At 39.3% G+C, this 27596-nt stretch overlaps 1 protein-coding gene across 1 annotated transcript; it reads right to left on the reverse strand.

Annotated features, from left to right (window-relative positions):
- Positions 1-570: 570 nt before the first annotated feature.
- Positions 571-27593, reverse strand: TSPAN3 (tetraspanin 3). The gene is made up of 7 exons (XM_014841427.3): positions 27277-27593; positions 14098-14289; positions 13809-13883; positions 9162-9263; positions 7993-8145; positions 7648-7731; positions 571-1475 (listed from the first exon to the last, which is right to left on the reverse strand). The coding sequence occupies exons 1-7, from the start codon at positions 27337-27339 to the stop codon at positions 1383-1385; spliced, it is 762 nt and encodes a 253-aa protein (XP_014696913.1). The 5' UTR covers positions 27340-27593; the 3' UTR covers positions 571-1382.
- Between the last annotated feature and the right edge of the window lie 3 nt (positions 27594-27596).

Consider the following 27596-nt stretch of genomic DNA (forward strand, 5'->3'; position numbering starts at 1 on the left):
TTTCAAGTAGTCTGACCTCCACAGGATGTTGTGTAAGACCCTAGAGAAGTCAGGCTTGGCCACTTCAACTTCTTTTCCCAGAGTTGTATTTTAAGCTCCATGCACAAGCAGCAACCTGCACTCTCCACCCCATTTCACATCCCTGTGTACCCTTTCCCACAAAGCCTATCCAGCCTCTGGGCTTGGGCCTCTCCTCCAGGAAGCTGCCCCTGCCTCTCAGAGCACCTCCTTTGGGCTTCCATTTCTTTTGTTACTACAATCACTGCACCGTACAGAAATTATCTGCTTCTCTGTATGGCTCTGATACTAGGACTCCACATTCCTTGAAGGCAAGAACAGCATCATCACTGTATCCTCAGTGTCATGCACATAGTTAGATGTTCCATATTTGTAGGATACACTAGCCTAAAAAGTCTCTGTGGTTTTTTGAATACTGAAGCCTTTAGAATTTGGCAACAGATATAATTAAAACACATGTAAATCATGATGAGCTGCAGACAGCACCAATACTTAAAACATTACACTGCTGCTCTGGAAGAGAAGCATCCCCAAATAATTAAAAACTACATATTGAGGGGTAATACAGTTTATTGAATTAGATTTTTCTATTTACAACTGAGATCACATTTACATACTACTATTTTGCTAGTCTACAGGGGTACATTATTTCTAACAAATTTCAGACCTATGATGAATGGGCTGAGTCATACAAAAACACGCATACACTCACACTAACCATTTAAAAACAATAGTGCATACATTATACTCCTCCTACAAAGCCAGCTTTAATTAAAAATCGCTAGTTTCAAAGATCAGTCTGATTTTGAAGATGAACCAAGATACACACTGTATGATTCTAAAATCTATTTTAGCCATTTTGTACAGTTGCTATCTTATTGGACTACAGCATATATTTTTTAAAAGGACACTGATGAGGGGCATCATCTGGTGTTAACTTTGACCAGACAGCTGGCTTCCTCTCTCTTCCCCCAAAAACCTTTGGCCAAGAGTTCTCCATTGTGAAGACTGAAAGGACATGGTGATACTTCGGCAGCAGTCCCATAATTGCCTGGAGGTAACAGAAGCAGGCCCATAGCCTCCTTTAATTCTACCACACTATGCAACTCACAAATGGTTCTGAAATTAGAATATTTACCGCCGTACTTAAAAACTTAGGGACATGGAGAGTCAGCTAGAATGGGGAAAAGAAAGTCATGGGTGGGTAGGTAAGTAGGTGGGCACATGAAGAGCCAAGCTGCTCTGTGCAACACCTGTGTACATGTGCTTTAACTAAATGAACTCAGGAGGCCAACAGCAGTAGACCTGCTCGATTCACCTTCCAAATCAGAACAAGACTGAAAAGCTCAGGCTTGAGTTTTCTACTACGCGTAGGTTCCGCCGGTGATGAGCAGTTCATAAGCAGGATCTCTACTCCTTCTGCACAATACAATGCATGCACACAGCATGCCCAGCAGCTGTGGGAAGAAAACAACAGTGGAGAAAAAAAGGCTGAAAACCCTCTTATAGCTAGTGTATGTTTCTTTGTTGGCAATGGAGCTGTTTCAAAGTTCAATGACCTCAAATCATCAAAAAAGCAGTAACAACAGGGCCGGCCCCATGGGAGAGTGCTTAAGTTCACGTGCTCCGCTGCGGCGGCCCAGTGTCTCATCAGTTCAGATCCTGGGCACGGACATGGCACCACTCATCAGGCCACGCTGAGGCCGCATCCCACATGCCACAAATGGAAGGACCCACAACTAAGAATATACAACTATGTACCGGGGGGCTTTGGGGAGAAAAAGGAAAAATAAAAAACTTTTAAAAAGCAGTAACAACAGTAACAGAAGCAATCTCTAATGAATATATTATCTTTTTCCTTTTTGAAGAACTGTCTAAATGCCAAGTTTTAGTTTCCCTGCCTCACACTTAAGAATAATTTATGAAGCCAGCAGAGAATCAAAACTCTCGTACTGCCACCCCCGCTGTCAATCTAGAGCAGAGTTCTACAAAAGAACTTTCTGCAATGATGGAAACACTCTATATCTGAGCTGTCAAATATGGTAGCCTCTAGCCACATGCGGCTATTGGGCACTTGAAATGTAGCTAGTGCAACTAAGGAGTTGCATTTTTAAAACTTTATTTAAATTAATTTAAACTTAGATATATGTGGCTAGTGGGTACCATACTGGACAGCAAAGGTCTAGGGAGTAGAATGATCAAGATCATATGTCTTGAGGAAATTTAATGGTGGTCTTTTGAGGCATCTGGATTTGGGGGAGATGGGCTTTATAACAATCCACAAAATTCAGTACATGAGTAGTCCAAAAGCCCTATGGCGGAAAACTAATCCTGATGCCAAAAAAGGTAGTGTCAAGGTTTTTGTTTCTTTCACAATTATTTACTATTTTTGAAATCCAGGCTTGGCTCTGTCGTATTACTTTTTAGAGGTCACTCTTCCATCATCATTTTATTTTAATAAGCCCTAATCCTTCTGTGGTAGCAAACTAGAATAGTAATAAAGTCATGCCATATTATTTTGGTTAAGCAAGAGGATTAAGCTGGATCAAAGAGAAAACAATTTTAGAGGTCAGCCTTGTGGCCGAGTGGTTAAGTTCGCATGCTCTGTTTCAGCGGCCCAGGGTTTTGCTGGGCCAGGGTTTCACAGGTTTAGATCCTGGGTGCAGACATAGCACTGCTCATCAAGCCATGCTGAGGCAGCATCCCACATAGCACAACCAGAGGCACTCATAACCAGAATATACAACTATGTACTGGGGGGCTTTGGGGAGAAGAAGGAAAAAAGAGAAGAAGAAGAAGAAGATTGGCAACAGATGTTAGCTGAGGCGCCAATCTCTTAAAAAAATAAAAAATTTAAAAAGATAATAAAAAGAAAATTCTAGAATTTTTGACCTAGCTTCTTACAAAATATAAACAGTAACCAAAGAGCTAAATAAGAATAAGTTAATTTGCTGTTCTTGGGGCCAGCCCCGTGGCCGAGTGGTTAAGTTTGCGCGCTCCACTGCGGTGGCCCAGTGTTTCGTTGGTTTGAATCCTGGGAGCAGACATGGCACTGCTCGTCGAGCCACGCTGAGGTGGCATCCCACATGCCACAACTAGAAGGACCCACAACTAAGAACATACAACTATGTACCAGGTGGCTTTGGGGAGAAAAAGGAAAAAAAATAAAAAATGAAAAAAAAAAAAGATGAGAAAATTAAAAAAAAAATTTGCTGTTCTAACTTTTCATTGACAGTGAAAGGTCTCAGTTACTTGATTTTAAAAGGCAGGGCCCTCTGTACATATGGGGTCAATCTAATTTCAACAAAATGTACCCGATCCATAAACAGACTCTCAAAGTTTGAAGTGGAAGATTACTAACAAGACACATACATGGAGATTAAGAATGTCCACAATCCGAATTCTCCATGGTATAAATTTCTGCCCTCAGTTAGTGTATTCCACCCATTCAGGATAGATACTTGCTGCTTGACTCCACCAGTTTTATCCTATCAGCATTTGCTGAGTGCTTACAAAGCACTTCAAAGACAATTTAAAAGTGGATATTGTTGAAAGTTTACAAAATGTCTTAAGCCAATTCTAGACATGTTTAGTACCCAATTCCTAAAGAAATACATTTCCATTCAGTGTACATCAAAACATTCTTAGAACAGCTACAAAATCAGACACAATTACATTCCCAGGCAATGTTAAATTGAGCAATAAAAATACTAAGCTCAGAAATTACTGATTTGCTGGGGGAAAAAGTCTCTCTTCCCATCCCACTTCCCTAACATTCCTTTCAAGTTGGTTAACTTCTACTGAAGGAGTCAGTATTCTTAAAATGGGGTCTGAAATAAGTATCATTTCTTTCCTGACTTTTATTTCAATTAAGTCAACTTGTATTCATTTAAAAACAATTAAATAAGCTTGATAAAACGCTACTCACGCTTGGGAATGAGTCTGTTTAAGAACATTAAGCTCTGCACAGTAACTTATTGTAGTCCAAACCTCATCACTAAGTATTTCACAGGCCTATTTCCAAAGCTTTGCTATACTGAAATTTCATTTATAATTGAAATTTTCCAACAATAGACTTGGAGATATTACACAAATATTTTACCTCTGGTGTTATTCCTTGCAATGAAATTTTCCCCTGCAATACATAAGTCATGAGAACTAATATGCACTTACCCCAAATATAACACTGAGCAACTGCAAAAAATTATTACTAAATACAGAGGCAAGTGGTGATTTAAAAAACGGACTGCCAAGGACTAAAATATTCTATGATATACTATGGAGGTGGTGTTATAGGGAAATGTTGTCATACAAGGTTATTGGAACTGCACACAGGAAACACTCTTTTCTGAGAAAAATTTTGAAATATCTATCAAAAAGTCACTCATATACTCTGACTCCTCAATTTCATGCCCACAAATTTTTGCTATAGACTTTGCAAATGCATACAGAGGATATACTACTTGCATTTCTGTAATAGCAAGACTTACACAAATGCCCATTAATGTAGATTACGTAAGTTATAAAGTATGCCCCCAAAATGGAATACTACTAATTTGTTTTTAAGAAGCAAGATACCAAAGGTTACACATGGCATAATTCCATTTATATAATATTTTGAAATGACAGAATGTTAGAAATGGAGAACAGATTAGTGTTTGCCAGTGTATGTGGGGAGGAGGCACAGGAGGGAGGGAGGTGCAGTTAGTTATAAAAAGGTACCCAGGGGGATTCTTGTGGTGTTGGAACTGTTCAGTATCTTGATTGTGGTGGTGGATACAGGAACCTACCAGGTCATAAAATTGTACAGCACTAAATATGCACACATAGAAATGAGAAATCTGAATAAAACTGGTGGATTGTATCAATGCCAATAACCTGGTTATTATATACTGTAGTTACCACTGAGGGAAACTGGGCAAAGCATACAAGGGCTCTGGCTGTATTACTTTTTAAAACTGCATGTGAATATACAATTATTTCAATTTTTAAAAAAAGCAAGGTACAAAATTGCATCCTATAAGCTTCTATTTGCATAAAAAATATTATATGCTGTTTATCCACAAACTACTTCTGGAAGGACATACAGAAAACTGGTAACAGTGGTTTTCTCTGCAGGGAGAACTCAAGATCTGGGGTCAAGACTGAGATGGAGGATTATCTTTTACTAAATTTATACGATTTGAAAAAAATTTTATCAAATGAGTATTTTCAATTTAAAAAACTTTCAAAAAGTTAATTATGATTAATTGCTCCAAAATTAAACAATAAAAATCTTAGCCATTCTAAGCAAGAATTAGCTTCTCAAGCTTTGGTTTAAGCTTTTAAGGAAGAATTACTTGGAACGTTTTTTTTAAAGTGTGTCAGAATCAAGCCACTTGATTTTAACTATCTGGGGGCCCAAGCTGAAGGGTTATTCACTTATGTATTTTAATTCATTTTAATGAATAACTGGTAGTCAAGAAGAAGGAGGAAGGAAACAGCAGTCTCAATTTCCTTCACACTTGGCATATACACCAGAAAAAGGCAACATGGCCTTGGGAAACAATTCTCTATGAAAGTTTGCTCTTGATCACCTCATCCTGAGGACATGTCAACTTCATAAGACTCCAAAGACTGACAATTCCCATTTTTCCCATATTGTCTGAGCAGCAAGCCTTATCCATAGTGATACTTAAGAGCTTGCCAAACCAAAACCTAGATTTTTGTCTATTATTGTGACCAGACCTTTTAAATATAAAATTCATAATTGATCATTTGTTAATTTAAGAGGCTGACTACATACAAAGAAGTGAAATATCTTGCTGATTTTAATAAGCCAACAAAATAAGAGGTGTAGTAAAAATTTTAAAATCTTATTCTCTTATATTCAAAAATCCTGTTATAATAATTAACTAGCATTTTTCAGTTTTTCTTTCTTGATCATTTCAATACTACTCAAACCTAGATCATTTAACTAGACTAGAGCAAGGGTCAGCAAATGTTTCCTTAAAAGTAAATATTTTAGGCTTTGTGAACAAGAGACAAACGGGTCTCTGCAGAAACCATTCAACTCTGCCACTGTAACACAAAAGCAGTCATAGACAATACACAAACAAATAAGTGTGGCTCACACAAAAAGAGGTGGTGGGAGAGATTTGGCCCACAAATGGTCAACACCGGAACTAGAGCCTTTTATTGATAAATTAAGCTTATAAGAAAATTTCTTCCATTAAATACACTACCTTCTGTTCAATTATACAGAGAGCAGACAATCCAAGCAACTTACAGGTAAACTAGCAATTACACCGGTTTTGTCTAACAATTAAAAGATACCTACACTTTCTTAAAATAGATTCTCTGGCCTGAAGCGTATTTCAAGAACTAAACGAACACTCTGAGAACTAGATCTGATGGAGAGGATTTTCAAATAGTTCCCTATTCTCAGTGTAAGACTCCTCTAACGCATTCTTCTAACAGAATTCCTAAGATATACTGTATAACCCTGATAAACCAGAAATAGTAGCTGTACTGAGCAAAAATAGCTATCTTTCTTATTTGTTTTCAGGTAGGGGTGAGGGATAATGTGGGTGTGAGGGGTTGGGAGTAGATAAAGTGAGAGGCAATTAAACAATTACCACCTATTTTGTATATGATACTATTAGGGGGAAAATGACTGTTTTCACTGGCAGGAATTGGGAAAACAAGTTCCCTCAGCTACCAACAACGGCATTGTATACTTCCAGATGTGCCAAGTGGTATCAGGAACTCCTCAATGGCTAACGGTTTGAAAAAACTAAGTCCACAAATACAGAAGAGGTTAGAACCTCAGTTTTTACTTGAAGGTGTTTTCTGTAAAGCAATGAAATTGCTCCTATTAGTACAAGAGACTAGTGTTGTACTACCAATTCTTCATTTATATATATGAACATATAAAACCCTTGAGGACACAAAAATAAGAACCAGAAGGAGAAATAATACAAAAAAAAAAAAAGACTGAAATAAAGCTTTCTGGGGCCAGCCCCAGAGCATAGTGGTTAAGTCCAGTGCACTCTGGTTCAGCGGCCCAGGTTTGCAGGTTTGGGTCTGGGGCACGGACCTATACCACTTGTCGGCAGCCATGCTGTGGCGTTGTCCCACATACAAAATAGAGGAAGACTGGCACCAATGTTAGCTCAGGGCTAATCTTCCTCAAGCAAAAAAAGAGGAAGACTGGCAACAGATATTAGCTCAGTGCAAATCTTCCTCTCACACACACACACAAAAGACAGCTTTCCATTTCCAAACTGAAATAAAGCAGTACAATTTTTAAAAATTCTGTGAAGTTCTATTAAAATCTCTCTCAAGAATACACTATGAGAACAGTTTGTATTTTGAACAGGTCACTCACTAATCAAGTCAAGAAAATAAGGCATAGAGTCCCCTCACACATGGTCCCCCCATTCAGATCTCTGGTTTTTTGGGACCATTCTGGGTCTAGGTCTAGAGGCAGGAAATGGAAGATGTTGGAAACTGGTGGCTGGTACCGCAATCATTTCCAAATTATCTATATATACAAAGATTAACTGTACTTAGTGATTAAAACCATTTCCGTTTGACATCAGAGAATCAGCACTCTCTGATAACAACTTCTTGGCTAGCTGTGTTTACCTGAATAGCTGCAAATGCCAGCGCTGCCCAGATAACATGCATCATGATTTCCTGTAGCTTCTTCACAACTAAAGCCTCACACCCCTGAAAAACACACAAGTCATCCTCATTAGAATTTTCTTTTTAAGTGGAAGTTGCAAGGTCACATATTCCTGCTCATTGGCAGAAATGGAAACGACAGAAACTAAAAGAGAAAAAGACAACAATGCATTTAAAAATAATTTACAGTAAAATAAAACAGCATTAAGGATAAACAAAAAGCGTCGAAAAGAATTTCCAGGTAGAGATAACGCACAGAGAGGTTACCAGGCTAGATTCAAGTCTTGGCCAAGAAACCAAACTTACCTCGGCATAGAGGTCAGAGGGGTGGGCCAGACTGCCATTACAGCTGCCGGCGGTCTCTCTGCAGCAGCTAAGAGGGACACTCTGGTTTTTCGTTTCTTTGAACCAGTCTGTATTTTCCCAATCTGAATAGTTGTGAATTCCACAACAGTGCAGCTAGCAGAAAAGAGAATAAGATATTACTCCTCACAAAACACATACACCTGTGTTGAACTTTAGAGTTCCACACACTGCAGAGCTTTAAGCTACTCTACACCAGTGATGTCCAACAGAACTTTCTGGTATGACAGAAATGTTCTACATCTGCATTTCCAACATGGTGGGCCACTAGCCACATGAGGCTATTGAACACCTAAAATGTGGCTAGTATGAACTAAGGGATTGAATTTTTAATTTTAATTTAAATAGCCACATATGACTAGTGGCTCTAGAATCACCATATCAAAAGCACACTGCCCAGAGTTGACTGGCCCACAAGCTAAGAAAAATCTTACTATCTTATGTGTTAAATATCTGGTTCTAAATTAAGTATTATTTCCAGTGACAAAGTGTTTAATATATTTTGTCTGAAATGCCTTGGATTTGCTTTAAGAAAATCTAGCAAAAGATACATGGGGGTAATAGAAGAAATAAGATTGACAAAAGGTTGACAATTTTTGAGCTGCGTTTATGGGTACAAAGATCAACTATACTATTCTCTCTACCTTAATGTACACTGCAAATTGCTCACAATAATTTTTTCTTATTCTACCTTAATGTATGTTTCAAATTGTTCACAAGTTGGTTTTTTTTTTTTTTTTACAGTTTTTCTGGCCTTGCTTTCTAAAGGTATATGAAGACCTCTCACCTCCTCTAAAGCTCACCTGGACTCCCAATTTTCCTGTGACACATATCTCTCTCCCATTATCGCCTCTCTGGCTAATTTTTTTTGCGCGGGGTGGAAGCCAGATGTTTTTTATCTGGCTTTGACTAGGTGCTGGTGGAAAAAGCTTTTCAAGGGAGAAGTTTTGGTAACTTCAAAGGTTACCAAAGGCAAAAACAATGGACACATCATGAAGCTGACCATGGCTGTGAAGGCACATGGCTAATCTACACAGTAACAGCAGAGTGAATTCAATGTTGGCCCAGCTGTGATTGGCCCTCAAAAGCGAATTCACCTCAGGAGAGCTCACCTGTCTCTGTACATAATCAATAGCCCGGCTAGCAGCATCAGGGTTGGTTCCATTGTAGGTTTTATACACTTTTTGAATGCTGCGATCAACCTCATTTTCCACCTGAGTCAAAACAAAGTATTCAGTCCTTTAAAAATAGTGGCAAAACTAACATTAGTCAAGGCTCTAGCTAAAATATTTAAATGGCATGTATGCAAAGTTGCCAGATACCTCTGTGAATTTCTTGTAAGAAAAAAAGTTTTCTCCCTTCCTGTCTCCATAAACATTCAGGTAAAAATTCAGATATATCATATCACACAGATTTAAAAGCATTCAAAGAGAAGATTGTTTGCAAGATGGCAGGCTAACAATCTATTCAAGAGAGAAAGCAGTTGAGCCTTGACAGAGATGTCCTAAATTATAAATGGAACGGCTTCCTTTTCAAATAAGTTTTCAGTGGATTCGACCTATTCATTTTCCTTTCCTAAAGGGGGTAAAAATAAAACCTGAAACATTCTCACAAATATATTTTTGGGACAAATAACATAATTTCCATTTTATTTATTCAATGTTTAGACTTGGCCAAATATACAAAAGTAATCAGTAGGTAAAAAATCAGTCCTTAGAAGTGGCAGTTTATGAAAAAACTGCAGGTTCAACATATGTGAATGAGGAGACAGGAAATAAACTCTTCATAATATATTGCTGCCAATTACTAAAGTGGCAAGAAAGTATCATTTAATAAAGTATGCTTGTATCAGATTCTCCTTACCCTTCTAAGATGATTAGACTTCTTTAGTAACTATATATCAGTGATGTGATGAGACTATAAAACCGATAAACAGATCACAAGTCCGGGTAAAATCCACTGCATTCTTTTTCTGGCATAGTTGCCTGGTACCATGTATCCATGGTTTGAATATTAAATTGGCATATCATACATTTGACTTAAAACTGTAAGTTACAATGACAATAATTCTATTATGCCTTTATCATGGCTGTACAGTTATACCCAAATTAATTAATTTAAAGAAGCCTATCTAGCCTTGAATGGTAGTGTAGGTAGAAAGCAAAAGCTGGCAAAATAAAAGGTGAAAGAAAAGAAGAGGAAATGACCAAGGAAGAGGAAAGAGGGGCAAGAAGAGAGTGGTTGGCAACAGCTGTCTTGGTGCTCAAGTTGGCAGGATCCGGTTCCTCAGGACGGAGGGAGAAAGTAGGATCACAACTCACAATCATCTTTTTCTATGTCCAGGACTAACACCTTTTAAAAAAAGGTAATGGAAAATGAAATCCTCAATTTAGTTCTTCTAAAACAGAAATTAGAAAACTTCGATTTCACTCTCCCATATACAGAATCTATGGGCTAAGGAAACTTGAACAAACTTCTCAGCTGACCGACTATTCATTTTCAGCTCATTCTGAATTAATTTAAAGAAAATTAAATACCTGCTAATTGCCCTGGTGGTCTAGTGCTTAAGATTTGGTGCTCTCACCACCACAGCCCACGTTCATTTCCCAGAGAACCACAACACCCATCTGTCGGCTGTCATATTTTGGTGGTTGTGTGTTGCTGTGATGCTGAAAGCTATACCACCAGTATTTCTAATACCAGAAGGGTCACCCACGGTGGACAGGTTTCAGCAGAGCTTCCAGACTCAGACAGACTAGGAAGAGGAAACTGGCAACTCACTTCCAAAAAATTGGCCATGCATAGCACCAAAGCATTGTCTGAAACAGCAAGGAAGGTGAGAGGATGGCACAAAAAGACCAGCAGGGTTCCACTCTGCTGTACACAGGGTCACCAGGAGTTGGAATCTACTCAACAGCACTAATAACAAAAACACCTACAAACTAGAACAGTAGTAGAACTAACCCTATATTAAATGAGACTAGAAGTCTTGATATGTAATTTCTTTCTTTTTCATTCAATCGATCTACCAATTTACAACATTTATTATGCCAGGCACGTTCCTATTGCTGAACATTCAAAAATGGTTGCCTTGCTTTCAAGGAATTCAGAGTGGGAGGGGCCAGATCTTTAGAAGATACATTGTAACGGTGCAATAAGGAAAAAACAGACAGCCAAGTTCCTGTGAGAAATCTATCTTGTCCAGAAATTATGCTTGCTTACTGATCTTAAGTTTCTATTATCTTGCCTCAAATGAGGAAAGAGAATTATGATCAGATCTTACAACAGCCTCTGGAAGGGATTTTATAAAGGGCTAAAACACCTCCCCCATGTGGAAGTCACTAGGGTGTACCTATAAAGTTTAGTTAAGGGTTTGCTGGCACCTCTACACAAACAAATTAAGCACACAAAAAAGCCTGGGGTTGGAGGTAGGCCTGGATGAATCCCATTTTATAATGAATCCTTCCTTCAGCAGAGAGCTGAAATGTAACGTAGGTCATAGTGGAATATTCCCTAGCATGTCTTAGGTAGAGAACATATGGAACAGTAGAAAAATCTTTTGGGGTCCAGACACTTATACCATATAACTAATTAATATATACATTTATATTTATATACATACACATACATAGCTTTGTCAAATACAGATATGAAACCAAAGTAGGCCATCACTGATTTTGACAAGGTTCTTTCTAAAAAAGTTTTTAACTATATATTTTTTGCAGGGGAAGATTTGCCCTAAGCTAACATCTGTTGCCAATCTTTCTCCTTTTTTTTCCTTTCTTTCTCCCCCCTCAAAGCCCCAGTACATAGTTGTGTATAGTTGTAAGTTCTTCTGGTTCTTCTATGTGAGCCGCTGCCACAGCATGGCTACGGATAGATGAGTGGTGTGATTCCACAACCAGGAACCAAACCAGGCTGCCAAAGTGGAGCTCACAGAACTTTAACTGCTAGGCCATCAGGGCTGGCTCTTGACAAGGTTCTAAAACCGTTCCTAACAAATATTTATGGAATGAAAGGACCTAATTGCAACCCTAAATTGACTTTCATGTACTCCCTCCATCCCAGGAACATCTTTTTTTCACTATTGCATTTAACAAATGTAGAAGCCTCTCATGGTGAGGAGTAGTTGGTTAATTGAGAAAGTCCATTAAATCACAGACTTTTAAAACAGCAAACATTTTCATTTAGTTTAAAGCATAGAAATGTATATTCACGAGGCAGCCCTGATGGCTAGTGGTTAGAGTTCGGCGTGCTCTGCTTCGGCAGCCTGGGTTTGGTTCCTGGTCATGGAACCACACCACTCATCTGTCAGTAGCCATGCTGTGGCAGTGGCTCACACAGAAGAACTAGAAGGACCTACAACTAGAATATACAACTATGCACTGGGGCTTTGGGAGGGAAAAAAAGAGGAAGACTGGTAACAGATGTTAGGTCAGGGTAAATCATTCCCAGCAAAAAAAAAATAAAAGAAATGTATATTTACACCATTCTTAAGACGTAAGTCCTTTCTTTGCATAGGATCCATTGATTCGAGCTCTTTATCATTTGTTTTGCACAAATCACATCCTTAATGCACTGACAATGATTTCCAATTTTAGTTTCTTTAAACTGCAGAAACACTGCAACATAATAAAAGTATAGAATTCTACTAAGTATTAATAAATTTCCCCTCAACTTCTACAGTGAACTTACTTATATCTGATTTGATCAAAAATATGTTTTAGTTCTATTTGTTTTTAACCAAGTCGCTTCAGATTATTCAATTTTGTTTTCTTTTTTCATGAATTCATTTGTTCAAAGATTTAGTCAATATTTAATTAGCTACATAATTACACCAACAAGTACTTGGGATTACACTTGCATCATGGCCTGACAGCTCTCAGCCAGTCCTGGCTCCTTCCCCATTTTCTCTCACGGGCTTTCCTCTGATAGAAGCCATGTATTGAATTCCATTTTTGCATCTGCTTCTCTGAAGACCCCAACTGACAGAGCACATAATACACTTATTGTAGGAAAAAAATACATAACAACCAAAATAAAAAATCAATTACGCTTTCAGAAGATTTCCTGAAATCAGAATCCACATTAAACACAATCTTTGATGTCTACATAGCACCTTCAGTGGTAAGAACAGTTCAGAAAGAAGAGCTCGAAATGTTGCCATATTCTTAAACATAAAACAAAAGCTCAGTTCTCTAGTATGTACTATTTATTAAGCCAGGAACCTGGATTTGTGTTTACTAAATGCATTTCTCTCTTTTTTTTTATTGAGGCATAATTGACACATAACATTATATTAGTTTCAGATGTACAACATAATGATTCGATATTTCTATACATTGCAAAGTGATCACCACAGTAAATGTAGTTAACTTCTGTCACCATACAGTTACAAATTTTTGTGTGTGATGAGAACTTTTAAGATCTACTCCCTTAGAAACTTTCAAATACGTGTTACAGTATTATTAACTACAGTTGCCATTCTGTGCGTTACATCCCCAGGACTTATTTATTTTATAACTGCACGTTTGCACCTTCTGGCCCCCTTCACCCATTTCACCCAGTCCTCACCCATCCCCTCTGGCAACCACCAATCAGTTCTCTGTAATTTCTAATAACTTTAGATTTTTAAAGCGGTGGCTAAACTTAAGTAAGGCAAAAGAAAATGTTTACTCTGATAAAATGAATTTGTTCTATTTCCTTTGAAAAACTTAAAACCACCTTTTAAAACACATGAATTACAGTAGACAACATACCTTTGCTCTGTAAATGTATCCCAAAACCACTACCACAACTTCTGTGACAAAAACCAAGAGTAGGATGATGACAAACTGTAAGGAAACATTGTCCAAAATTAAATACAAATGAAAAAATAGCTCTAAATACTCTCTTGATTAAAAAAAACTATCTGAGATAACTGCTAGAAGTTTAAGACAAGTGCTAATTTTGTTCTATGGAGTTTCATGCTCAATTCAATCAAGTAACACAAACGAAATATTCCCGCGTATTATGATGACACATGTGGTCAGTGAAGCGCTAACTTACTGTGGCGAGTCCGCAGCGGCTTTCCCGGATTGTGGCACAGCAGCCAATTAGCCCAATAATGAAAAGCAGGGCTCCTACAGCTATGATCACAACAGCAGGGATGAGAGTATACACATCTTCAAAGAAGTGGTCATAGTCATCATAAGTGATGAAGACATAGGCTCCCACGTAGCATAAAATGCCAGCTGCCCCCTGTAGAAAACAAGCTCAGAGCACTGGTAAAAGTCTCGAAGCCCAGCTAGTAAAATGTTCTTAATAGGTTACAATTTAGTGAGATTTCCCATCACTTTTCAATTTATTTGTAGACTTTTTTTTCAGTGAAGCTGAAAAGTCTCCTATTACTCAGTGGGTGAGAACATTTGACTAAAGTTGAAAAGTTTTCCAAACTCCACCTACTTTTCAGCTAAGAAACCATGAATTCAAAAGTAACACTGATGATAAGAATGAAAATACACACACACACAAACACACACACACGCACGAGCACGCGCGCCCAAACCACATGTCCAAGGCAGACTGGGGGGTGGTAGGGGTACGCCTTTGCTAATCGTAGTTGCCCTCAACAAACAGGGAAATTAGGTACAAGTGGCAGAGCCAGGATTTGAACTCAGGCAATCTGACTTCAGAACCTGTATTTTTAACCTCTATCCACCCACTTGGAGAAAGAAAATATAATAATAAATAGTAACCATGATATCCATTTCCCAAAAACTTACTGTCCTAGTTGAGACTGTGAAATGGTAAAGCCAGCAGGTCCAGTTACTAAAGAACTTGGCAAATCCTGACATCTACTTATTCTTTAGAATGATGCTTCTCAAACTTTAACATGAACAGGAAGGAATCACCTGAGGATCTTATTAAACTGCAGACTCTTATTCAGTAAGTCTGGGGTTTGAGGCCTGAGATTCTGCATTTCCAACAAATTCCCAGGTGATGCCGATGCTGCTGGTTCTTGGACTACACTTTGAATAAGAAGGTTTAGGGCATCTAAAGGGAAAGCGAATGCACAAGTCATGGAACAGATATGCCTTAATTCAGCTGGTACTCCAGACACCACCCTCCAACTGCAAAGTTTTACATACATCCTCCTCTATCATTGTCCATTTTGCTATCGTCGTCTACCAGCTTGATGCTGACAGCCCAAAGCCACTTGCTTATCTGTGAAGGATCAAATGCAGTGGGAGGCTAAGTGTTAAAGCATTTGGCTTAATGAGTTATCATTTGTAGAGCACTTTGAGACTTTCACGGGAAAAAAATTATTTCATCATCCTTTAAAATTTAACACATAAACCATTAATCTTCAAACTAGACGACTACCTCCACCATGATACTGGAAATACCATTAACTCCTATCAACATGAAAACTCAGTTTATCTTTTATGTCTAGGGGACCCAGGAAACTTGGGCATCATAAGTATATTTTCTTACACTAGGCCATTAGAATCATGGCCAGATCTGGAAGAAAGATTTCATTTACGTAAAGTTGCAAAAGTAACTTGATTAAAAAAATAATAATGCGGACTTTTTAAAAAGAGAAGACGAACAGAATAATGGAGGCACTTTTAAAAAACATTCTTTTAAAATTCTCCTCCTCTGGCTTCCAAGGGGCCCCACTGCTGGTTTTCTTCCAATTTCTCTCACTGCTCACTCTCTTCATGGACTCTTCTTTACCAGACTGAAATGTCAGTGATCTCCAGGGTTCTATCTTCAGCCCCATTATTTTCTTATTCTGTAGGCTCCCCTTGGGCTATATTAGCCAGGGCATCACCAGTCACTAGCTCACTACCTAGGCCATCGTCTCAGAACTACACATCACTATCTGGAAGTCCCACAGACACCTCACCCTCAACCTACCTCAAACACTGTCTGCCTTCCTGTCCACCCTATCTAATCTTCCCTCGTATTCCTAGAATGGCCAAAGGCACTAGGCATTTAATTTTTCTAGTCAGATGCCTGAGAGTTACTCTATTATATTCTTTGCCCTCGTCTACATCCCATCAATTACCAAACTCCTTCAAGTTTACTTCCAAAACATTACTTGAATACCTTAATTTCTCTTCAACCCTACTACAGTGCTCTGTCTTAATTTGGGGCTTATCATTGTTCACCCAAAGCCTTATTTCCCAACCCTCCCTGTTCCTTAATAATACGTTCTTTATGTGATCAGTTATTTTTGTTAAAAATACAAATGAGATTAAGACATTAGCTTGTTTAAAATCAGGATGAGGCAAATAAGGCCCCTGATGAACTAAGCTGTTTCTCCTTGCTTTTAAGCCTTGGACTCCATCCGTTACCCCTCATACACCCTGAACAACAGAAAGCTGTTATATCCAAATGTACACACATTCTTGTACTTTACTTCTGCTGCTCTTTTTGGAATGCCCTCTCTTCATCTGCATGGGAACTCCTTGTCACCCATTAAGATGCAGTTTAAACATCACCTCTTGCTTTTGGAAGACATTCTTGATCATTTCAGGCTGGATTAGGTGCCCTTTGTCCTCTCATGTATCACCCCTTACACAGCTCTACCGGAGCATCTATTACAACTGCTGCAATTATAACTACACGTCTCAGCATGCCTTTAGGACACAAACTTTGCCCATCTATCTTTCAGCCCTGTGTTACCACCTAGCACCTAGAACAGTGCTTGGCACACAGCAGGTATCAGTCAAAATTTATTGAGCACACTCAGTCTCACTCCTTCCCTTAAAAATCGCCCTCCCATCTCTAACACAAGCTTTGGTTTATATTTGCTTTGTTTCTCTTCACTATTCAAACACGATTTGGCAACCTAATCCAGTTTACCAAATTCATCACATCTGGAATACATTAGTTTATAAATGCCACACTCATAGCCACCATGCCTGTTCAAAGGTCCTCAGAGTCTACTGACAGACGTACTTTGCGGACATATTATCACATGGGATGAAGGCAGGTAGAGGAGAGGGAAAAGAAGAGAAATAGCTTAATAGTTTGGGTGCATTAATTACAGAAGTATGTGGAATACTTAACACCAAATACTACTTTTTCTTGACTACATGTGTGTGATATATAAATACACACATATACATGTACACACATATATTTTGCTAAAGTAACACCTTAAGCCCTCAAACTGAATCAGAAGAAATCCTAAATATGAATCAATCAAATTTTGTCCAGTTTGTCTTCACTCGTCATCTCATTCTTTGGATTCTCAGCTTTTCTTACTCTAAAAGGCAACCTTTCTTAAAAGGCTTGAATGAAAATGAATTCCATTTTGGGGCTTCTAATAAATGAAATTTTAGCCTACATAAATTTGAATGAAAACAAGATGAAACTGGAAGATATATGTACTCAATAATTAATCTGAAGCACAGGACACTGAAAAACTACTTGCATTCTAAATATAAAATGACGAGCTATCAACCTAGAGAGATTCTGAGGAGACTCACACTCGGTGCTGCCTGGGAATGGGCCAAGGAAAATGGTTCCAAGGCTGCCACCCTCCACCCAGAGCGAAGCGCTCATCTGAAATGGAGACCGTGAGAAGGCAGAAAAAGAAACCAACAGTAGATATAACCAGACATGTAATGAGTGCAATGGAAGGCTAGGAGGAGATGCCATTTGTAAAGCTGCCTATTCTTTGCTCTTAGACTTGAAAGGAGTTTCTTTTCCCAGGCTGCAAACCAGTCAACACTCAATTCATACAGAACTGAGAACATAACAGAGCTCTATTTTAACAACATATAGTGGGAAGCAATTTATTAGTTGCACACACCAAAGCAGAAACTGCACTGATTGCTGATATGAGACTACATTAATCAAAATACTCATAAATAGAGGCTGTTTCCAAATTGAAGAAAACTTCAAAATTTTCTTTTAATGACATCTGTATTTAGCACTAAATACTTATATCTTAAGCTGTATAATAAACAACTTATGAAATGATATCAGTTGCTTTGAAAATATAGAGTAGGTGTTTTAGTAACAACTGAAGATCTAAAAACAGCAATAAGTGACCGCTTTAACGACATCCAACCATCAGTCCATCAGTATGAAAAACATAGGTAGAGTCTTTATGGCAAATGGAAGGGAGGGTATAAGTAATTCCTAACTAGTCTGTGTGGGGACTTTGTAGTCACACAGATTTTTAATATAGGAGTTGTGGCTATTAGAAAGGCTAAAAAGGTGAGCTGGGTTAAATCCTTTTTTTAAAGAGTCATGATGGGATTGGGATCTATCAAAGGATCTGGGCTTTGCCAACAAAGCAGCTGCAGGGCAAGGCGGGGGGTGGGGGGTGCAATAGAAGAGGAGATGAAATGTGGAACTTGGAAACAGCTGAACTGCTTTAGTCACGCTGAGAAAATCTGAGCCTACAAAGGGGGATTTGTGCCAGGACGGTATACTAAAAATATTCACCCTTTTTATAAAGAAGTGAAGGGAAATTTAAGGGAAAGGCTGAGAGCTGAAACTATAGAAAGAATAATTTTTTCAAAATCATTCTTCATCTTTTAATAAAATCATTCTCTAAATTAAGTCAAAGCTTTAGGAAAGCCAGTGCTTTTGCACGACACCAAGCTGTTCCTCTAAAACTAAAGCTGTCCTGCTATAAAAGTTTAGAAGTATGAGCTCCAGAGGTATGATACTTCATTTTATCCTTTTACCCTCCACCATGTACACACAAATGTGAAGTCTCTTTTAAAGTAAGAGATTTCATCCTTACATAAGATTGCTTTTTCTATAGTTAATCTTGTGTTTCTGTTTTGTTTTGGTACTTTTTGAATCCTCTGTGAAACAAACAGGTGATGAAATGCTAAAATCCACAAAACTATTACTACATTCTTTAATTTCCCAGGGAAGAAGGAATGTGAAATGAAAGGGGGCACCTCAACCGCAGTGAAACCTATCACTGGAATGTGGCAATAGAAAAACCAACAGACAGGTCACAAGCTGGGAGATAAAACAGCTCTGTTGTGAAAGGTGTATCTGTATGGAAACTCAGAATTGTGAAGGTGGAAGCATCCCACACACAGAGCATTTGGGTGAAGATAAAGCAAAGAACTATTGTAGTCATGGATTCACATGTAAAACTAGCAAGAATCAGGGTAGTATAAAGATGAGGGGACCATCTGACGTCATACAGCTGAAAGTACAGGGTCTGTCAGTTCTTCTTGCCTGTGTGAAGTGCTCCTTTGGAGTGATTTTTGCCTCAAAGGATCAAATGATATAGTAGAAGTGATCAGAATGTTGGGAGAAAAAATAGTCAAGAAAAGACTGGGCAAAAGGCACTGTGTACTCTAGACTTTGTAAGAAAGCAGATTGCAAAAACAAAGCAGAAATGGGAAAATACCAGCAGAAATCTATCTTATGTACATATCTTTCAACATTTAATTCAGTTTCCTGTACAGTCATATTGATTTTATTACATACTTTACTTCTCTCCTGCTAGGAACCCATTGGTAACTCTGTACAGTGCATTTCTGAAAGATTCCCAAAACTCCACCCTCAGGCCATTACAAGTGTCTTAAAATCACCTTACATCGTTTAGCACTCTACTTACCATAACATTCTCTACTCCAAATATGCTGTTTCAACTCTGACTTACTCTGCTAAAATACTTCATATCATTAAACATAACTACTCCTTCACCAAGTCCAATGCCTACATATTTCATTTACTTTCAAAGAAAAAAAAAAAAAGACTAGGGGCTGGCCTGGTAGCGCAATGGTTAAGTTCACACACTCAGCTTCGGGGGTCTGGCGTTCGCCAGTTCAGATCCTGGGCATGGACCCATGCACCGGGCCTACGCACTGCTCGTCAAGCCATGCTGTGGCGACATGCCACACAGAAGAACTGGAAGGACTTGCACCTAGGATATACAGCTTTATACTGCAGCTTTGGGGAGGGGAAAAAAAAAGAGGAAGATTGGCAACAGATGTTAGCTCAGGGCCAATCTTCCCCACCAAAAAAGCCTGCAAAAGAAAAAAAAGAGTACTCCAAAGATTTCAAATCCTCTTTCAGAAATCAAAGCTACTCTTACCAAGAATTTCTGAAGCTATTAAAACAATTATATCATTTTCTGCCTAACAAATTGGTTAATAAGAAAGGCAAGCAGTATTCCAAGATGTGTAAGGGTACAGACAGAAGGGCCCTCATGCTGGAGGACAGATTAATACAGAATAGTATTTGGAAAGCAATCTGGCAACATATATCAGCCTCGGCATTTATGTCTGTACCTACTAATTCCACTTCTAGGAATCTATCCTTAAGAAAAGAAGTCAGATGGAAACAAAGATTTGTATAGAAGGCATGGTCATCAAATTATTATAACAAAATTATAGGAGCAAAAGCGCTGGCATCCAGAAATATACTTACATTACAGCCCTTTAACATTTTGTTAAAGTGTAATTTAATAGCATGTTTGTAGTGTGTTAGGGGAAAAAAAAACATGTATCACACACAACCATTTTAAAAACACACCAAAATGTTACTATAGGTTGACTCTGGGTGGTAGAATTATGATGATGTTAGTTTGTTTTTTTGAAACACTTTTTAGTGTCTCCTTAAAAAAGCAAACATATCACTTGCATAATCAGAGAAGTAAATATTTAAAACTATAACTGAAATTGAGAACTTGCTGTTCTCTCACAAATGAATGTCTAGATCTGTTCTTACCACCAACATAAAACAGGCATCTCTTCAATCCCAAATATTTTAGGCATCCCTGCCAACCTCCCCCAAGTATCACTTTTCTCAGGTCTGTTGACTTTGACTCATCTTTAGATGTTTTCTGATTATCTAACACAATTTTGATTCTTTCAGTACACATTATCTTTTTTTTCCCACAAATATCACTTGTCTCACCTGTCAAGGAGGCAAGTAGAAAAAAAAGATAAAGTCCTACTTGAGCAGTGTAAAGTTTTGACAATAACCCCCATCTCCCAACATTATCATCACTGTCATTATTATTGCCATTATTCTTAAAGAAGAAATATTTTAACTCTTTTAAACCGATACTACTCTGATAAGATGCCAAAGGTCATGTTCCACAATTCTGTCCTGTTTTCATTTTTTCTGTATTCAGTTTTTAAAGTCACCGTTTATCCAGCTTAACAAAGTTGTTCTGTTTAATACAATTTATACCTACTGTTGAAAGACCCAAAAATTCAGGTCACAATAAAACTGGAGATCAACCAATTGCAACAGCCAAATTACTCTAACAGTATAGAAATCAGCTGTTTTCAGATTGTAGCGCTCCAGGAGTCATCTGAGAAGTACAGAGTTGAAACACACATTTTTCTGTGAGATCCTCTCTCTCCACACCCTACTCTAACTGTAAAAAGAACCAATTACCACTGCAGGAGCCTGAGGTGCTTAAGCTTTATAATATGAGAGTTTGTCCCTGCTTGGGTTATGTGTTTAATTAGTAGCAGCGACAATGTAAAATATAGCTTTTACTATGGACTCTTTTTAGTAAATCAAAAACAAATACATAAAATGAAAGTATTTTTCTCATATACTGACTACAAAACTATTAAGGAAGAGTGGAACGAGAAGAGAATGATAATATTTTTAAAGGAAGACTTGAGACTGTCCATGAGTATGACTTTTTTGGGGGGAAGGTGCAATTAAAAATTAAATTCAATCAAGTATCAGATGATTTTGCCTGTCTTTCTGACCCCTCTCCCCATGAGCTGTTAGACAGCAGGGACTATGTCTTTTTGCATTTCTCAGAAGCAAGTAAAGCATAGATATTCAACAAGCTGAATGAATAATTATTAGGGTACACTTGGGTGGTGCAAGTATAAATTTTACGGAATAAATTTTCTGCTAAAATCCTAACCTGACAGCCCACATACTAGAAAAAAAAATAGAGGAAGACTGGCAGGGATGCTAGCTTAGGGTGAATCTTCCTCAACAAAGAAAAAAAAAATCCTAACCTGAATTGAACCTTATAGAATAAAATCCATTAAAATATTTCAAAGCATGATAAATATCCTAATAAGGTAATAACCTATGCCTTAAATTTCAGCTAATGAGAGCTTTCACAAATATGGTCACCTGGCTGATTTCAAGTTCCCAATGCTATGAGTTCTTTCAGTTAATGATTACTCAGAGCCACAAGGCACTTGGTCAGTGGACAAATGACTGCGAATACAGTAAGACTGGAAATGTTCATTTTCTTAACTGTCAAAGAGAAGAAATAGGTCTCCTCTTATGTACCATAACTTGCTTACTGACAAAGTTAGCTTTGTCACTGTTTGTGGGTTTGTTCACTGTTTCTTCCAGTGAACTGAAAAGCAACCATGAAAAAAAAATCTGTAAGCTGAAGGTGTGTTCCAATGGCATATTCTTTGTCAGAGTAGGCATTCATGATGATAGAAACACAGGAAGTAGAGAAACAAATTCCAGGATGTTAGATGAAGGTTTCCGTTTAAAAGTATCCTATTCCCAATTCAAATGTGTAGTATGCGCTGGAAAATACAAAATATGTATATGGAGATTTGTGACAGGAGGTTTTCCTTGAAATATTTCACTATAAATTATTTATTTATTTATTTATTTGGAAGATTAGCCCTGAGCTAACTGCTGCAAATCCTCCCCTTTTTGCTGAGGAAGACTGGCCCATCTGCCTTTACTTTATATATGAGACACCTACCACAGCATGGCTTGCCAAGCAGTGCCATGTCCACTCCCGGGATCAGAACCGGCGAACCCTGGGCCAGTGAAGAAGAACCTGCACACTTAACCACCGTGCCACCAGGCCCGCCCCTTAAATTTTTATTTTTTAAATAAAAGCATGAAGGTATAGTTAAACCTTCTTTTGGTAATTTGAACATACCAAGTACATTCTTGCCTCAGGGCCTATAAGGTGTTCCTTGTCTTAAATGCCTCCATCTGCTCCAAATCACCCCAAAATCTGCCCCTTCTTATCTTCCAGATTAAATTTTACCTCCTTGGAGAAGCCTTCTTCGCCAACCTAAAGCAGCCACCCAACCACTCTATCACATCACCCTGTTTTAATTCCTTACATAATACATCACTATCTGATATTTTTCTTGCTTATTTACAGTCGTCTGTCATGCTCCACCAGAAAGTTAGTTCTGTAAGAACAGAGAGCTTCACTTTTTCACCACTTTATCAATAATATAAGCACAAAGTAGGTGCTTAAATATTTGTGTTATATTTTTTTAACAAAGCAATTTCCCTGAATTATACGTATTCGTAGAGGAAAGTGTGATGTGAAAAGTATTTTTTTTTAAAGACAAGATAAATTTTAACGGTTATACATGGCTTTCAAATACAGTATTTGTATAGGTGTTTCATGAGAGAATGATGATCAGTGAAGCTGCCACATTCTGAAGTCGTTTTAAAGGCTTTACAAGGCGTTTGACTTTCTTGTGGTTCTTCCTCCTCCACAGACGTTTTAGTGTTACTATGGCCTCGCGTACTGATGAAAAACAACAGCCTAAGTAGACGTGCCAGACTACAAATTCTGCAAGCACGGACAAAGCTTTCTCTTGCAGTTCCTATAATGCCTAAAACACACATGAGCAAAATAAATACTAGCCCACTGGTTTTTCTCATAGGGTAGGAAAAGTAAAGGTAATCTGTATAACATGGGACTTGATCAAGTACTCAATTAACTTACCAGAGAACAAAAACCTGAAAATAAAAGTACTGATTTAAACTTGTTTTAGAAGAGGCCTCCTGAATCAGATCAAATGACCCACTGAATTAAGAATCCTATCTGACCTTGGTACAAAAGCGCAGTTTATGGAAGAGGCTAATGACTGTTCCAATAGCCTTCAAAATTTACTCATGCACCTCAAACACTCCTAACCATCTCCCAGAAATTATAATGAGTCTAGCACTATAACACTTACATTGAAAGCTATGCTACTCCATAAAAAACAGAGATCCAACTTGTACATCCTTTCACTTGTCCAAAATTATCTTTCAAGCTACAAGACCTAATATTCTAAAATTTGGTAAGGAACTCTCAATTTCCATTAAGACAACCTTCAGAATTTTAGAAACAATTGTTTCCCCTTTTAGTCTGTGCCTTTCCACAGTAACTTTCTTAGATTGCACTGTCCAAAATAATCTAGACCAAGTCAATGTTAACAATTTTGGCTGTCGGATCATTTAGTGCAAAGCCTAAGTATTTCAAGTACATATCTATTTCCACATCACAGCTCATTGAACAAACTGCCAAGTGAACCTGGATATTAAGATATTAAAAGGTGTAGTTTAAAGATCTTGCCAAAGAAATTAAACTTTAACACTTATCAACAATCAGCCATTACCATCCCACAGAGAAGAGCCAGTGCAACAGAGTTAAAAAATCTTTGCTGAAGTTGCCAGAGAGAATCTAGATAAACCTTTGATATGCTCTACGTAGGGAATGTTTGTTTCTTCTACTTATACCTTAAGGCATTAAAACAAGGGAAGGGTCACTATATAAGAATACACTTCTTAGAACTGAAGAATGCATTACAAATGCTCAGGGAGAACCAGTTAACATCTATTTTTTTTTTAAAGATTTTATTTTTTCCTTTTTCTCCCCAAAGCCCCCTGGTACATAGTTGTATATTCTTCGTTGTGGGTCCTTCTAGTTGTGGCATGTGGGACGCTGCCTCAGTGTGGTTTGATGAGCAGTGACATGTCCGCGCCCAGGATTCGAACCAACGAAACACTGGGCCGCCTGCAGCGGAGTGCGCGAACTTAACCACTCGGCCCCAGTTAACATCTATTTTATGTATTTCCTTATAATGACCTAATTTTTTAAACTCACAAGTTAAATAATGAAGTTTAAATGCTGGTACAAGTTCTAAACTTACAGATTGCATCTGTAAGTTTTAGAGAAAGTGACTGCAATGTAACCTAATGAGTCCCTTCCCCTTTCCAAATCTTTTGAAATCACACTTTGCTCTAATACCACACAGGCTCTAGAGTCTCGGACAATCAGGGTTTGAACGCAGGCTCTGCCATACCCTGGGAGTGCTACTTTAACTTAGTAAATGTTAACGTCCTCATCAGAAAAGCAGCATTAACACTCCCTGCCAGATGAGGTTACTGTGATGATACTCCACGTAAAGTGCTCAGCACAGTGCGTGGGTGTAATAACCACTCGAATGGTAGTTATCACTACCAGCATCATCAGATTCCAAGTTTGTCCCTAAACTAATCATTTGGTGAGAGACACATGGAACACTGTTTCTTCATCAGTTGTGCTGCACTAATTCTGCTCTATGCCACAATTTTTCTCCCCTGCACGTCTGCTTAACTTCCTCATCACAGTTCACAAAAGTTTTACTATTCTACTAAACTAGATAGAGGGCGTTTTTACTATACAGTATGACTACTCTCGGCCATATATGAAACGCACAACTGAAGTTCAACGTAACCTTCTTCACTAAGTACCAATAGTACATATACTTACATAATTTCCAAAGATTCACGAGCAATCACTTAGAATTAACTGATATCTTAGAATAAATGAAAATGTAAGTACTTAAAGAAAACGGCTCCTGTATTTCCAATATTTCAGTTCTTTAACAATTTCAGTCCCTGAGCTTGAACTGCCTAGAATTCACCTGATAGTACATAGATTAGTTTCCCAAATCAAACACTTATGCCCATAAAAATCACAAGGGACTGTAAAGGGTACCAAGCTAAGTCTCCGCCTAAATATCTGATTATCTAATTGAGTGTTTTTCCTTTGGGGATCCCTGAAAATTCTTCTACCTTTTAAAATGGCTTGTAACTCAAACTAAAGTAAGAGAAACACTGCTCTAATTGGAAAAAAAGAAATCATGGAAACCCCAACGTCACATGGGTGATTTTGAACAGCTACTATCAGTCAGGACTCTTTCCATCACACCATAAATACCCTAAAAGACTCTATGGCAATACCTGTGTGTAGTAAGTGCTTTATCATATATAATTATCCTTTTAGGCTACAGCAGTCAGGAAATGAAAAGCTTCACGCTTTGTTGGGGGGAGAGGAGGTGGTAAAAAGGAAAGGATTCTTTTCAAATTAGGTATGTGTGTGGGAAGAAGTTGAATCCCCATTCAACATACATAAGTATAGGAAGTGGAGACGTTCAAGGAGTGTCCTGGGGACTGTGGGGAGAAAAGTCTGGCCAGGGCAGCAAATGCTGAAAAACACAGCCAGCGACGAGGAAGGAAAGGCGATTGAGGGCTTAGTTGCAATACCAGGAGAAGGAGGCTGAACCTTATCTTACTGCCGAGGCTTTTGGGAGTTTTGTTTTTTAAATAAAACAAAGTGATGTGATGGAAGACATGCTTAATAAGATGCATCCGGGTGCAAGGTCCACACGGACTAGAGGGTGGAGAAAGTGATACGAACAGCACAGATTAGGACAAAAGTCCCTAGTGAGACAAGGACCTGAGCTAAGACGAAGTGGTTATACACACCCTTTTCTTTGGGGGCGTGTCCAAAAAAAAATTCATAAGCCAGCTTTCATTAAAAGTGAACTCAGCTCTTTCAAAATCTTGTGACATCCGAATCATATCTAACCAAGGTTTCTGACCTCAGGCTACCCACCCCGACGACCAAAGCAAACAGACTGGTTTTCTTGGTCAAAGGACTGTTTGGCTTCCCAAGCTGAAACCTTCCAGTTTCCAGGGCTGGTGACCAGCCAACCAGCTCTCCATACACAAAGAGCTCTAAGTCAGAGTCCCTCGCGCGCGAGTCGGCTGCACCCCGCAGATCTGCACCGTTTGCTCCCGCGGCTCGGGACGGCCCCTGGAGCTGCGGAGGCTCCGGGCCCTGACAAAGAGAGCGGAGCCTGACCCTTCGGGGAGTATCCTATTTCCAGCCTGACGCCCTGAAAGAACGTGCAACGAGAGCTCTCCGTCCAGCAGGGTGCCCCAGAGGGAGGGCCGGGGGCTCGGCCCAGCCTCTCGGCGCGGAGCCCCTGGCACGGAAGCACCGGCCGGGCGGCGGGCCCGGGCGCCGAGGTCGCCGGAAGCCCCCGAGGGCTTCCCCTCACCGCCCGCGGCGCCCGGGACCTGCGTCCCCGCCCGGGATGGACCTCGCGGAGCGGCCTCCGCGGCCAAGCGCTCCCTCCGCCCCCGCCTCCGCCGCAGGGCCCCGTCGCCCCCTACCCGGGCCCCGCGGGCGCCTGAGCCGAGGCCTCCCCCAGCCGCGCCGCGGGCCCCGCTCACCCAGAAGATGAGGTTGAGAAACACCAGCACGGTCTTGGAGGAGGTGATGCCGCACTGGCCCATGGTGCCGGCGGCCCGCTGGGGCCCTGCTCGGCGAGTCGGAGGCGCTCACCGAGCGAGGCGGCAATGGCGACAGCGCTTCCCAACTGGGAACTGCTCGGCCTGCGCGGCGCTGCCCGCAGCCCGCGGCGCCGTCGCGCAGCCCCGGCCCCAGCAAGCACCTCGCTCCTCCGCGCAGCCGCCGCAGTGCCCCCGGGGCCCCCGCGCCTCTCCCTGGCAACCAAGTCCCACCCCCGAGAGGCAGCTTCAGCCAATCACTC

Source organism: Equus asinus, chromosome 2 (assembly GCF_041296235.1).
Source record: "Equus asinus isolate D_3611 breed Donkey chromosome 2, EquAss-T2T_v2, whole genome shotgun sequence".
NCBI lineage: Eukaryota > Metazoa > Chordata > Mammalia > Perissodactyla > Equidae > Equus > Equus asinus.

Coding starts and splice junctions, on each gene's coding strand:
- TSPAN3 (XM_014841427.3), bottom strand. CDS start 27,339: ATGGGCCAGTGCGGCATCACCTCCTCCAAGACCGTGCTGGTGTTTCTC. Junction 14,290..27,276: donor TTCTCAACCTCATCTTCTGG/GTGAGCGGGGCC, acceptor TGTTTTCTACAG/GGGGCAGCTGGCATTTTATG. Junction 9,264..13,808: donor GATACATTTACAGAGCAAAG/GTATGTTGTCTA, acceptor GTTTTGACTCAG/GTGGAAAATGAGGTTGATCG.